A 14148-nucleotide genomic window follows, 5' to 3' on the forward strand; every position below is an offset into this window, starting at 1 on the left:
GGGGTTTTGCTTTAACCAGCTTTAGGAGAACTGTGCCCATATGCAAATGTTGTACCTTCAACTGGCCCAGAAGCAGATGTATCTTCTTCTGGAGACTGAGGCGAAAACCAATAGCCAGATGACAACCTGCAATGCTCACAAGAGAATATGGAACTCATAACTACGGTACTGGATGCCCAATTAATATACTTGATGAGGGTGACTTTATTAAGGGAATTATATTTAATTCTTTAATGTTGATTTCAGGTTGAAAACCCATCAATTACACAAATAAACATGTCACTTGTTAGAATACATCAATTAAAACACAAAATAAAATAGATGTAATCAGTTAAAAAAATAGATACAAACCCATTAAACACATGGGTAAGTGTATGTACAATCTTAGCCCTAAACTATCTAATAAGGAGGATATTACAACTGAGTGTCTTAAACGCCTACTTGAGTTTCTTGCAGCAGCCCTAAATACTTTGATCTCACATATGGGTCAGTCATAAAAAAATTATATATTGTGAACACTAAGTGGCTTCTAGTATTTGATTTTAAAATACTACAAACATATTTCAGCATGCAGAATAATATATTTCATTCTATACTTGCAGTAGATAGGACAGAAATATAAAGCATGAATTTCAGATTGCTTACATGTCGAACAATAGAACAACGTTTGGAAGCATTATTCGCTTTCAACCATCTGTAACAGATAGTACTTAACGGCAAAATTGCCCGAACTTCATGTGTAATGTTTTTGCTAAAGGTAGATCAATGTGATCTAAATAACTCAAAGTTCTTTGTGGATTTAAAATCCAGAAAATTCTTTGGGTGTATGAGCAAGCCACTTCTCTATTCAAAATGCCTAGGTCCTGTTTTAAATGCCTTGCATCATTTGATGTTATGGATTCTGGGTTATATTTCAAAACTCAAGACATCCCCAGTGTGTCAAACCATTGAAGGACATGGCGAAAACTAAGTACAGTACTTATTTTCTTCACGTGTACAATCTTGTGCAAGCCGTTTTAAAGGGACTCTGATGTTTCATTCAACCACGTTTGTTCCCAGAACATAAGTGGTCGGAGATTCACTATCTGTTGAGTGTTGTTTTAGACCCCGATCCAAACGTACTGGGATAGTAGAACTTCGTTGCAGTTTTAAAAGAATCTATGAAAGTCTTCTGTGTCACAACTAATTTGTCCATAGAAAGCGCTGTCACTGCTTTAGCACGACATTCCACTATTACAGTAGAAATAGCATAGCATGCAAAACTCTTGGCAAAATTGCTGTAGCAGTAACTCTAAGAAGTAAGGTCAATTGGCTCTTAACTATGTAAGGAGACCAGGGCAAAGTGTTTGCAAGCTTCGTTCCAAAGGAGTTAGACTCGCATACTTTTTAAGGGAAGTGTCCTCCTAGGATAAGGTACCTCAAAAAGATCTGTTCTGGCGGATGGCCATTAATGTGATCTTGGAGGTGTTCATTTCAACATCATGATTTTTTACAGAAGGACATACATTGATTTATTCTGGTTTTTAGACTCATAGTAGAAGTAGTAGCATCATTTTCAAAGTCTTGGAGATAAAAGGTTGCAGCAATGATAAATAATGCAAAAGGTGTTGGTGTTAGAAACATCTCTACTGAACCCCGTTGTTAACCAAATGGGTTCAGTATATTCTCATATTGGCCCTCCCATAGTACCTTAGCAGAATTATTACATTAAAGGTGAACAATCAATAAAAGTACGTTCCCCGCTACACCCATGACACCTCGGGTCTTCGAGAAGAGTTAACAAGGGACCATGTCAAAGGACACTAATAAATGAACAATGCGTACAGTGGTTTCTTTTGAACAGCATAATATGCCATACAAGAGAGAACAAAACGAAAAAGCTGGTCGATATTGCAGACGTGAAGCCCTCTTCTACATGAGAAAAAATGTTTGCCCTAGCCATCCACGTCTTCAATTTGTCTACCAACATTTTGTTAAATGCTTGGATGAATTACAAATGAATCCAATAGGGTGATAATTACCAGGATATATTTTATATTTCAGAATTCATTTGTCTCGTCGCCAAGAAAGAGGAATGGAAGCACCATGTACTATGGCATTAGAGATTTACTGAATGAAAGTACTCCATTTCTAAGGTTGTCATTAAAATAAACTAAAATACATCTCAAAAGAAAAATGTATATGTTGTCTAGACAAAACTATTGGGGGTAAAAGGTAAGGACTAATAATAAATATATTATCAGACACGGACATTATCCTCCAAAATGCTCCTAAAAAGTAAAATGCTCTACCGATACTATACGCTATATACATATGCCAGGTCTGCTTGTTGTTGCTAAATTGCTATGCACATTATTGTGGCCAACATCCCGGGAGTCTATATTCTTGGCCACTGCAAACAGGTTCGACCAATGTTGCTATTCTCAATTCTCTTTGCTCAACTTAAAAAACAAACTGTAAGATTATTTTGCAAAAGTTGTATGTCTGCTTTGTCCTTGCCCTTGACAGCAAAAGACTTGCGATTGCATGCGAACAAGCGCTATCAATCAATACATTCTGCTTGGATAATAAACTATTGGCATGTCTAATTGCCATAACAATGCCCAGTTTTGAAAAAATCCTAAATGATTCGGAACCACAGAATGAACATCATTGTGTGTAGAAATCAGGGCCTTTCTATCACCAGTTATAGTATGTTTATCAGTACCTTTTATCTCCCAGTTCACTTTTCTACAATTGTTAGCTAAGGGAATTGTTGTGGGATGTCAGGTAATGACACCTTTGATGTTTTGTATAAATAATCACATTTGAGGGTCAAAGACAAAGGCTTATTATTATGTTGAGCATAAAACTCCATTGCCGATCACAAAGTAAAACATATTAGAATATTGGAATTTTGAATGCTCTATTTAAATCAATGGAGTGCTCTGGGCTTTTCATGGCCAGTAGAAGCTCAGAGCATCAACATCCCAATGTTTAACAAAGACCTCACAGATCCAGAGGGTATCTCAAACCCGTCGGGCTCCATGAGGTCTTTGTTTTTTACAAATCAGAATTTTCTGCCCTCTAGGGGTGGATTGTTTTAGTTACCTCACAGCCCACCGTGGCAGGCTCTACCGGCCATTAAAGGCCCACTCCCTTGTTAAAGGCCCTTGCCTTTGGCTGGGGCCTTAAACGCTGGAGCAGTCTTTCAATAGCTGGTAGAGCTCTCTATGGCGGGTTCTAATGCTATAATCAATGTTACTTAGCCAAGTTCCCTTCTTGTATGTGAGGAATGAATTTTTATCCAATGTAGATTTGCCAGTTCAGGCACACATGCCATGTGATAAAGAAATGCTAGTGAGCTTTGGCCCTGTAGTGGGCCACCTTCGCAGCACATGAGCTAGTAACTTAATACCTAGTATCTCATCCTCATGCTCTGTAAAGTCCCTGAATGCACTCAAACACAATATTAAAATCCCCAGCTACAATGGGAAAATTAACTTAAATATTCTGACATTAATTCACCTAGGAGATAAAACTTAACAGATTTCTTATTTTTCATATTGCCTCTATTATGAACATCGACTAAAGTCATTCATAACACAGTTCGAAATTGGGAAATTTCAGGTATAATAACACAAGATCACTTGAGCCCATGTCAATTAAATTGGATTGGCAATTGATAGAAACTTTGACCCATACAGTAAATTTCCCATGATAGGTGTCCCACTCATTCTTGGTATGCTTTAATGCTATAAACTGTGTGTCCCGAACAAGATAAGAGAGAAGTAGCCTAATTTGGAATATACATACTTGATCGGCTTCCATGAACTTAACTCAAACCACATCAGTAAGCCTTGAATTTAATCCAATGACACTAAAATAAAACCTTAATGGTTCTGGATTATACTCCTTCAAGGGAGCAATGGTATCCATGATGGCAGTGGGCCAGGTCAATGCAGTCTTAAGGAGTCAATTCACTTCAAGCAATGTAGACACTTTGATATCCGTCTATCATGGATTGACGAAACATTTGGTTTTACATTAATATCTGCCTTCACCACCCATTTATTCCCTAGAGTACCAACGGGTGCATGAAAGGGTTCAGGGGACTTAAACTGGATGTTGGATCCTATGGGATGGTAATGTCCCTTGGTCAAGACCATCATCAATTTCCTTACTTGTAAACTGGAGCTGCAGGTAGTCATATGATCAATTTTATTGGTGAATGAATTTTAATATTTGTGGAAACTCTGTGGAAGTTTGAATATATTAGTACTAGTTCTTAAAGAACTCCCAGTATCAATGTTTTGGTAATGGACACAGTTATTGACTTTTCGATCCAACCATAGCTTTACTACATTTAATGAAATACCTGATGTGACTCTCCCTACTGTTTTTGCCCCATAACTACCAATTGCAGGTACTGTAACTTCTCTACAATTGTGCATTAACATTTCACCTACCCTTTGTGACTAGTTTTGGCTTAAAATTCTGAGTTAGGGGGATTACTTGCATCAATTGTTATCTGTTTATTATTGTTATCATTCGCTGTATTCAGTAGCAGTTGATGTCCGTAGCTGACATTTATTTAATTTTTCTATGATTAACACCTGCCATTTTTACTTGATTATTCCTTTGTTATCTCAGAAAGGGCTGTAAGATCCATTACCTCCAGGACAGAATTCATCATAGCACCAATCTCTTCTGTTATTGATCTGTTGGCTTTTAACCAACAATTATTCCTAATCTTAGAATAATTTCGATTTTGTCCATATGAACAAGCTGTTTTCTTAGATCCTTACCCCGTTCTCGCCCTCTGCTATACTACAGTTTTCAATTGCCAAAAGTGTAAACCTATTGTGACAAATTACATTTACTTCTATACGGAGAAGATGTTTCAAATGCATGATGCATTCCCCCTTGAGCTTTTGATTTGAGATGGCTGCATCCTTTCTTTGAGATTGTTTGAAAAGTGGATGATGTTTCCTGCCTAATATTTTAGCCAACTATAGTCGATCATTTGATAGAAGGGTCTTTCTTTGAGGACTCTTTTTTCCTGTGTGTGTTCAAAGCTTCTACTTTCTCAGTACACTATCTCAGTTAAGGTGCATTTCTCTGCTGCATGCTTATTTGGATGTTAAAAGTTGATTTCTACAGGTTGGCTTTCCGTGAGTTTTCTTTCCCATTTTCGACTTAGCTAGAACAGGCATAAAGGATTACTAAAAACAAAGGTAGTGAGACCGACTATAATGCAACTTCCAATCAATAACATCAGATATCCTAAAATAATTACCCTATGATATGGCAATAACAGAGTAATATAGCACTGATGCAGTACATCAATATACAGTAAAAAAATAAATAAATAAAAAGTAGCCCTTGTTTCATACCACCAGTTCAAAGATCACTCAATTACCATATGACTGGAATAACACAAAAAACACTCTTACTTAAAACAGGGGTTAGGAATATATAAAAAGTATAGCTTAAAAATAATTTAAAATAAAGGCGACTTAAGATAGGTGGTTATTAGCAATCTCCCCTTTGCCGATAGGTAGAGCAAATTTGCAGTCTTCAAAGGTCACCCATTACTGGCTTCAGGGTCACACATAGTCCGAGTGCCCACTTCCATCACAGCATTACCAACAATGTGTCTAAAAAAAGTTGCATAGCCAGCTTTCTCCACAGTTCACCATTATATTAAATTTCATACTTCAGAGGGCCTGGTTGACTGGCTTGACTGCCACGCCTATTTTGAGTGGCCATCCTCCTGACTGATTCATCAATATTACTTAAAAGTATTGATTTAGGCACACAATCAGGATGGTCCAGAAATACATCTTAGTTGAGCGCTCCTGATCAAAAATAGCATTGTCATCGTTTAAGAGCAAACTAGCAATATGATACCCCCACTAGATACCATGAAAGTATGCTGTAAGGCAAAATAAAACATATGTTGACCAATACCTTAGTATACTGCCTTTACATGGCCTTGACGGGCAAGAAGGGTTCTGCCCTTAGCCTGGGCTTCACCAGACCGCGGCCCAGGCAGGACCTGCACTGCAGTTGTCAAAGGATTCTTTTGAGTCCCAGGTGAGGGTGGGTAATGTCACAGGAGGTTGCTGGAACTTAGAGACTCTGGAAATCGTGGTCCCTAGGCCATGACAAATTGCTTCCACCCTTCCTGCAACTTCCGGTGTATTGTGGCATCATACATAACCTTCCATCTTTCAACTAGTAAATGCAATTTGGCAGCTTCTTAGTGAGGCACATATGTGATCCCTTGTTATTTACAGACTAGCCTCTATTCCAATTGAGGATGTGTTTTAGTAGTTTAACAGGCTACTGCTAGTCTTAATTTTATTACCATTGTACAATATTTAATACCATCTCAAAAGCTATGGAACTGTAGGCCATTCTAGGAAAAAACAGATATCTCATGTGAGGTAACCTCTGATTGACACCTATCCAGTTAAGCACTAATGTAGTTCCAAGTTGTTAACCAACTAGGCCTTTTTCTGAATAAAGATGTTTTGGATACAGGGCTCTATAAAGTTGTGATGATAAATAAAGAGAGTAAAGGTTGCATCTCCTCATATGTTTCCTATTTTAATTTTTTTGTTACTGGATTGAGGATACTACTGCCACCATTGTTAGTAGGTTCCACTCTGATCTAAATTAGAATAGGTTATCCTATCAAATGGCATTATAGTTACGTTTTAGTTCAGGTGCGGATATTCGGCCTACCTCTAAATACAAGGCACAGATCTCTCAGTATCTGTTTGACCATTCTGCATCCTATTGCGTAGTTGTGTGCTCTGATCTGACTATGTGTGATGGGCTGCGCAATGTTTGCGGTTAATTGTGATATATTGTATTTGCATTTGTATAGTGCTTACTACCTTGGGAGAGGCATTAAAGCACTAGGACAGGAAGCACACTACTCCTTAACCCAAAGTTAGGGTTTAATCTAGTGGTTACTAATCATTGCTAAACATTTGTTGGTTATTGGCTTAGTCTTGTTCTTCAAGGAAACTGAAGACTTTTCTCTAGTTTCAAGTAGTTGATGAACAACTTTAATAAGAGTTAAGTATAATTTAGAACTGGGCATACCGGTCCCACTCTTGACCATACTGATGAGGTTACACGAGGCGAATTTCGCCCAAGTCAGATGTGGGAAAAATGGTGCACTGTCTGCAAGATTCCCCGTTGGCATGGGGGTTAGGCAGGGGTGTGTGCTTGCACCTACCCTGTTTTGCCTCTATGTTAACAGGGTAATCTGCAACCTGAATGGAGTGCAGAATAACGATGCCCCAAAGTTGGCAGGCTGCAGGGTTCCTGCGATTATGTTTGCCGACGCCACCCTCTTGCTATCTAAGTCCCCAATGTGGATTCAGCGCATATTGGATGGCTTTGAGGAATTTTGCAGAGGGAGAGGTTTTGTAGATAAACTCGCTCAAAACCAAGTTCATGATTTTCAATCCCCCCCGCAACCACTCGCCCAAATCCTAGTCTAGGTACATCAAGGCTGGAAAGGGTCTTGACTTTTGATTATCTGGGGGTTCCCATAAACGAGAATCTGACGTGGGGCCCCTAGCAAATCAAGTCTCAGCTAAAATTGACCCAACTTGTTGGCTGCATCCTGAAGCTATCCAATACTTCCTCTATTAACACCTTGGCTGCTAGAGGTTTTTCCCCGCGGCGCTGCATTTTCTGATTTCCCATTGTTCATGACGAGCTCAGCTCGTCATGAGCACACGACCAGTGTACTGCATGACGAGCTGAGCTCGTCATGAGCAGCGAAGGGGTTAAACCGGTTGGTCCACCACTGGAAGTATACAAAATGCAAGCTAGGGGTGTGATTCTGTATGGCGGGGAACTTTGGGGATACTCCTGCAGGACTGAAGTAATTAAGACAGAAAACAAATTCCTAAGACAGTTGCTAGCGCTACCATCCAGCACTCCACTCCTGCCGTTAAGGCTTGATTTGGGGATTAGGCCTATTGACGAGGAGCTAGCGCTTAAACCCTTATGGTTTTGGCGTAGGCTCTGGGTGACACCAGAACTTGCACACTATAAGCAGGAACTAAGCCTTCCTGGAGCAGGGAAAATTCCCTGGCTCAGATTTATAAAGAACGAATGTGCAAGGCTAGGATTATCCGCCTTATGGTCTGACCCAGAGAAAGGTCCCAAAATGATTACTCGAAAAAACCTTACGAAGATTTATTGTGAAAACAAACATGCTGCTGCCTTGTCTAACTCTTTAGCCGGCACTTTAACTGCTTCCTTTTTAATTGTTAAAGATTTTTATCATTTTGAACAATTTATGGATGAAATTTATCCTATTTTGGCAAGAAAACTGTATATACAGTGGAGATACGGTGTTAAACCTTTACGCGCCTTTACTAGTAGGTGGTCATCACCAGCTTTGGAAAATTGTCCTGGGTGTAACTGTGACAGGGAAAATTATCTGTACGCTCTCTTCTTTTGTCCAGCTTACCACAAGTACAGGAAGTACTGGCTTGTACCCCTTTGTAAGAATCTGGGTTTTTTACACTGTATGTATGCTTTTAGAGTCCTAAAAACAGATACATCCAGACCCATTGTTTTTGCCGTTTCGCAATTTTTGGTAGCAATGTGGCACAAGCGAAGGTTCTTAATTGTCAAAACCTGAATGTGATTATGACACGCAGACTTTAGAGCTTCGATAATTTGTATTGTCTTTTGACTGTGATAACTTTTTTATTGCCATACTGCTCCCTTTGGGAAACTCATGGGGAATCTTTGCCTCCTTGCTATAGTGATTTGAAATGTCACCCATGAATTTTGCATTTTACTGTTTTGTCTCTTTTATGGAATATTGCCGAAATAAAGATTTTATGATGATGATGATAATTTATTAGAGTGATTTAATCTAAGTGGAAAATAATATTGATAACATAGGGTAAAGAAGAATAAATATTGTGAGATATCAAGGAGAGGTTAAGCAGAATGAGATATTATAATTTATGTGAGCATGATGAGTAGACAGATTAGGTAGGTTTTGGTGTTACAGGAAGAGTTACTCCACAGGAGTTTGATCAATGAAGGCATTGTCCTTCACCAATATACAAACACCATGCAACTGTATCTAAAATCCTCCACATTAGTGGATGTCTAACTCCTTAGGAACTGTCTATCTCACCGTAAAACTTTGAGACATGAGAACTTCCTTCTTCTTAACCCACATAAAACAAACTGTCTCCTCCTCTCAACCTCAACCAAATGCATATTTGACTTCAAGCTTCTTGGCTCTCCAAATCTGGGTGGCTTTATGCCCACAACAACCTCATCAAATTGTTCGGCTTCACCCTATCTACCCGCAATTTTATCTCTCATATGAGGCAAATCAACAAACATTTATTGCCATACACTAAAAACATTATTCCCTTCTCCCTCCTGATCTGCTAAAAATGCCCCTTCAAACTGTGGTCAATTCTTGTTTTGATTTCAGCAATACTCTTCTCAGTAGAGTTCCTCAATCACTATTGGCCCTGCTCGGAGCAGTGCTCAACTTCACAGCCAGGGACGTTCCTTCAGCAGGAACATTTGATCACATTTCACCTATCTTCTACAAACTACATCGGCTCCCTATTTCAGCAGAATTAAATTACAATCTACTGCCTGGTCCACGAAGGCTGTTAATGATAACAATCCACCCTGCCTTGTAGACTTACTGATGATTTGATGATTTTGGCAGTCAATGGAGTCGAAAAGGTCAGAATTCTCTCCTACGATTCTCCAATTTTAATAACTTGTAGTGCTTATTCACAGTCTTTCCTCAGGGGCACCCTTCAAGCTGGAACTCTCATCCTCCAGTCCCTCAGAACTTTGATACCATAAACTACCTTCTAAAAACATGCAACGGTCCATATCTTCAAACAATACTTACTGGAATTTATGGCAACAAACTGATAACTTGTCTATCAAGCATGGATCAACGTTCTTTACACCTGCTAATGTTCCCTATTTCCATCGCAATATAACCCTCTTACTTCTGAAGGTTTTATTGGAAAGTACCCTAGTACGGTGGAGGTCCAGGAGTGCTACGTAAATGTCAAAATACTTCAATAAATAACAATCCTAAGTACCAGAAACCTCAGAACATTATCTAATGTGAGAAAATCAATCAGCACTGGAAGAACAGTCCTGTGGCTCTGTAATTTCAATCAGGTGGAATATTCTAGCAGGGGTAAGCTAGGAAGTTCTCGAAAAAAGAAGGAGGGATGAAAGTAGTTCTACTTTTTCTATTTGTAGAGCGCTTGGTGACTTAAATGAGAACCTGTAGACTGTAGACCTAATGCCGATTGTGATGCAACCAGAATCACAAGAAAAATCAAAACCACGAGTTAGCAGAATAGTAGTAACTGAGGCGCCTTAATGAAAGAAGGTGACTTCTCTGATACTGTAGACACAGATGGGGAAAGTTCCACAGTTTGTGTTCCAGGTAATAAAGTGTGCATTCCAACATGCTTTTTTTAACTATGGAAATTCGGAGGAATAGCTGATTGCTATACCTAAAGGATGACTGTCAGGTACTTCTTGAATTACTCTTTAGTATTAGAGGCAGAAAGTTGGGAAGCTGATCCTTTGCTTCACCACTAGCCAGTTTAGGTTTTTTACAGCCAAATTTACGTGACTGGACATTCTTTACTGACTTGTTACTCTAAACACAAAGTTCTGGATGTGCTAAAGCTTTTTAGAGGTTTGTCAGGGATACCTAAGAATAGGCCATTGCAGTAGACACCTAGCCTATGAATACCTCTGTGTGTGCGAGCTTAGGTATATATGAAAGTATCTTTGTTAAAGAGTGCAGGATATACAAAGATTAAATGGTGCTGAATTGTGCCTTGAATCAGACCAACTCCACAGAGTGTACCCGTTGATAAGCATAAGGGGTTTCACTAAAAAGTATAGCAACAACACAGTAAAATGCACCTTAAGTGAGACAAAACAATGAGAAACGAATTTAAAAATATTTAATCTTCAGAAAATACTTTATCCAAAAAACTGAATCTAGTGCATCAAAATCTTAGAGAGGGTTTATGTACAGGAACTCATCTATTACAAAAAAGAATCATAACTATCTATATACTAGTATACAACCTTATTGATAACCCCACCCCCTTGACCCCTTTATGAGAAAACAAATCTAAAACAATCAAATATGCATTATATACAAAAAAGAACAAAGTAAAATAGGTGAGGCGCTTAACACAGAGGACATAGAGGGTACAGTGGTTTGCTCTGAACACTCACGGAGAAATACCCAAAGATGAATACTCTCAAATAAAGCCAACCTCTTCGAAGTTTAAATTAGTCACTGTTTCAGTCCCCGTTACAATTTAAAAAAGACTTATCATCAGGAAATATTTCTCCAGTCACCTGTAAGAACATACAAGCAGTTTTCATATCTCCCCATAATCAATTACCATCAACCTTACTACAAACAACACAAGGCACTACACTAAAGTGAGAATTGAAGAACAGGTAACTTATCAGTGCGGTCAGACTCTGATTAAAGGGCCCATTCCCTGCAAATCCAAAAGTACAGGTGATCTCAAGCAGAGTATTCTGAAATACAAATGGGGGATATTGGCTACAGAGACCTTTTGGTAGTAGGAAAGGAACTCTCCTGTAGTGCTGAAGATTCTGAAACGGGGAATTGAGCGTCACAAACCAACCCCAAGATACCATTGTAAGGGTGTGTGTAGGCACCTACATTGTCAGTACCAGTAGCTAAAGCCTGGCATTAAACAGGGATTGCTTCCTTGTACTTCCCTGTGCCACGTAGTTCACATTCTCAAATGCACCGATTTCATGAAGAAACAATTGCAAATATCTCTTTCGTCCTGGCATACTACAATGAGACTGTCAAAGAGAAAGATGACCTAGATGAAATATAAACTTCAGACTCAATCTGCAAACGCAAGACAGTGGAGCAGAGATTGTTTTTCTTTTACAAAGCAGAACTGCAGACCAAGCCAGCTGCCTCAGCCCTCTCTCTGAAGAGAATATATACTTACAGATTGTTTTCCCACTGCATGTAACCACAAAGAAGATGTTCTGCGAGGTGAAATCTTTGCAGCTCACACAAATGAAACTAAACAATTCACTGCAAACTAAATACCCAGAAATTCAGAGTCACCTTACCTGGAAACCACTGATCTATGAGCGAGTTCACATGGTCTGTGATAAAAGCCATTGCTGAAAAATCTCTCATTTCGGACTGGCAAATCAATTTTATGCCTTCGCTCTTCTTCTTATTCCAATAAAAATCCGATGATTCAACACTAGACAACAAAGAGAAACGTATCAATGATACTGAGCGACAAAAGCTGGGTTACACAGAAGTGATCCGAGTCATGAGCAGTATTAGGGGTTTGACGTAATCTTGGTTAGAAATGAGACATGTTGCATTACTGCCCCAGACAATGTGAACTAGAGGAATGTCGTTTCTAGTGTCAGTAATGAAGGAAGGCTACTAGGGCCATGATTATACATTCAGCAGAGCAGAATTCCCTTCTGGGATTCTTGGCCGCTCAATCACGTGTGAGCCATTGTTTCCCCATCTGGATATTCACCATGTACAGGAGCAAAGAATCTGAGTTTAGCTGCTGGAAAACCAGGAGGGTAAATTTGCCCTGGTAAACTGTGGCGTTCCTCATTCGCAGGCCCACATTCAACCTTCAGCAAAGACATGGGGGAGCATATAATGATCCCCTCACAACCTAACATGTTATCCTTTCCTCCCTGATCCTCAGCAAATTCTTCAGTTTATCCTTCACCTGCATAGAAGCCAATGTGTACATTTACCACCTGATCAGGCAGGCTGTAAAAATGTGTGCTTCAATTCCCTCAGAATAGGAAATAATGGGCCCAATAATTCCAGGTCTGCACAGTCATTTACCTAATCCAAGGGGTTGATCTCATGACTGAATGGTTATAGTAGGGTGCTACTGCAAAGTACCTATAACAGTGGGTGCACCCCACCTGTACCATGCAACTCATAACAAGGGCTTCAATTAACAAGGTAGGCTATGGGAATGATACTATCAGGCTACAAGAAGTAGCTCCTCTTAAAGGACGCTTATAGATGTGCTACTGATGGTGTAGTCACTACCTGGTAAACTGGAATGATCACTCTGCAGGTCAGTAAAACATTAATGATCTGCCACCAAAGATCATGGGTAGAGTGCCTGAGCTAGCCAAAGATCACAAGCAGATCTCCTGAGACTGCCACCTCCAGGGTCACTGAGAGTTTGACCAAGTTAACTACTCTGGAATCTACTTAAAGGTTGCATGAGGGAAGTGGCCCCACAAAGTCACTTACAGTTTCCATAAGGGAGCTGAGTGCAAAATCACCACAATATTAGCTGTGATAACTGAGCTACCATCCCCGAGATAATAATTGTGATAAGTGCCTTATTAAGGCACTTACTATCATTAGATGTGAGAGCTCGGTAAAGTAAATTACAGATTACTGGAGGTAACTGTCTTGTAAAGTTACAAAAGTAGCACTAGAAGTGCCAGACCTAAAATTTACCAACAAAGCAAAAAACCTGTTCTCAAAGTCAAGAAGGAGCTAACATACATAAAATTGAGATATTATATTTCTTCCTACTTTCTTTTCTCCCTCCTTTTTTTCTTCTTTTTCCCTTTTCCCTCCGCCTCGAAAATAAAATGCTTTTGGTATATACACTACCCAGTTGAAAAAATAAATATTGAAGTATTGAAGTTAAAAGCCCTGTCAATTAACCAACACATTGAGCATGATTCACAAAGGGCATCCGCTCTCGTGGTGGAGGCCCCAAAGTCGTGGGGGAGTCTCTGCACTCGGGTGCAATCTCCACAATGAGACGGCAGAGATGCCACCCAAGTGAGGAGACTTGCCCACAACTGAGGGCCTCCACCTTGAGTGTGGAGGCCCCTTGTGAATCAGGCCCAAAATTTACAATAGCTGCCCTATAAAATTATCCACTGATAACCCAAAGTAATAGTCCTGTAAAATCACCTACATGTGCTTTTTGCTACACTCTGCACCTTATTATGAGTGGCCTAGTTATATATGCGATAATTATTGCAGCGACAAAATCAGTCTTGATGTGCTCAGAATTTTTCTAG

The 14148-nt window shown here is 39.4% G+C and overlaps 1 protein-coding gene across 1 annotated transcript in view; it reads right to left on the minus strand.

Moving 5' to 3' along the window:
- The window catches only part of LRRK1 (leucine rich repeat kinase 1), a 758414-nt gene that overhangs the window by 163594 nt on the left and 580672 nt on the right, over positions 1-14148 (minus strand). The window contains exon 23 of the mRNA XM_086958057.1: positions 12178-12317. Coding sequence (XP_086814183.1) covers positions 12178-12317 — 140 coding nt within the window. The remainder of the gene's footprint in view (positions 1-12177; positions 12318-14148) is intronic.

This window comes from Lissotriton vulgaris, chromosome 2_1 (assembly GCF_964263255.1).
Source record: "Lissotriton vulgaris chromosome 2_1, aLisVul1.2, whole genome shotgun sequence".
Lineage (NCBI taxonomy): Eukaryota > Metazoa > Chordata > Amphibia > Caudata > Salamandridae > Lissotriton > Lissotriton vulgaris.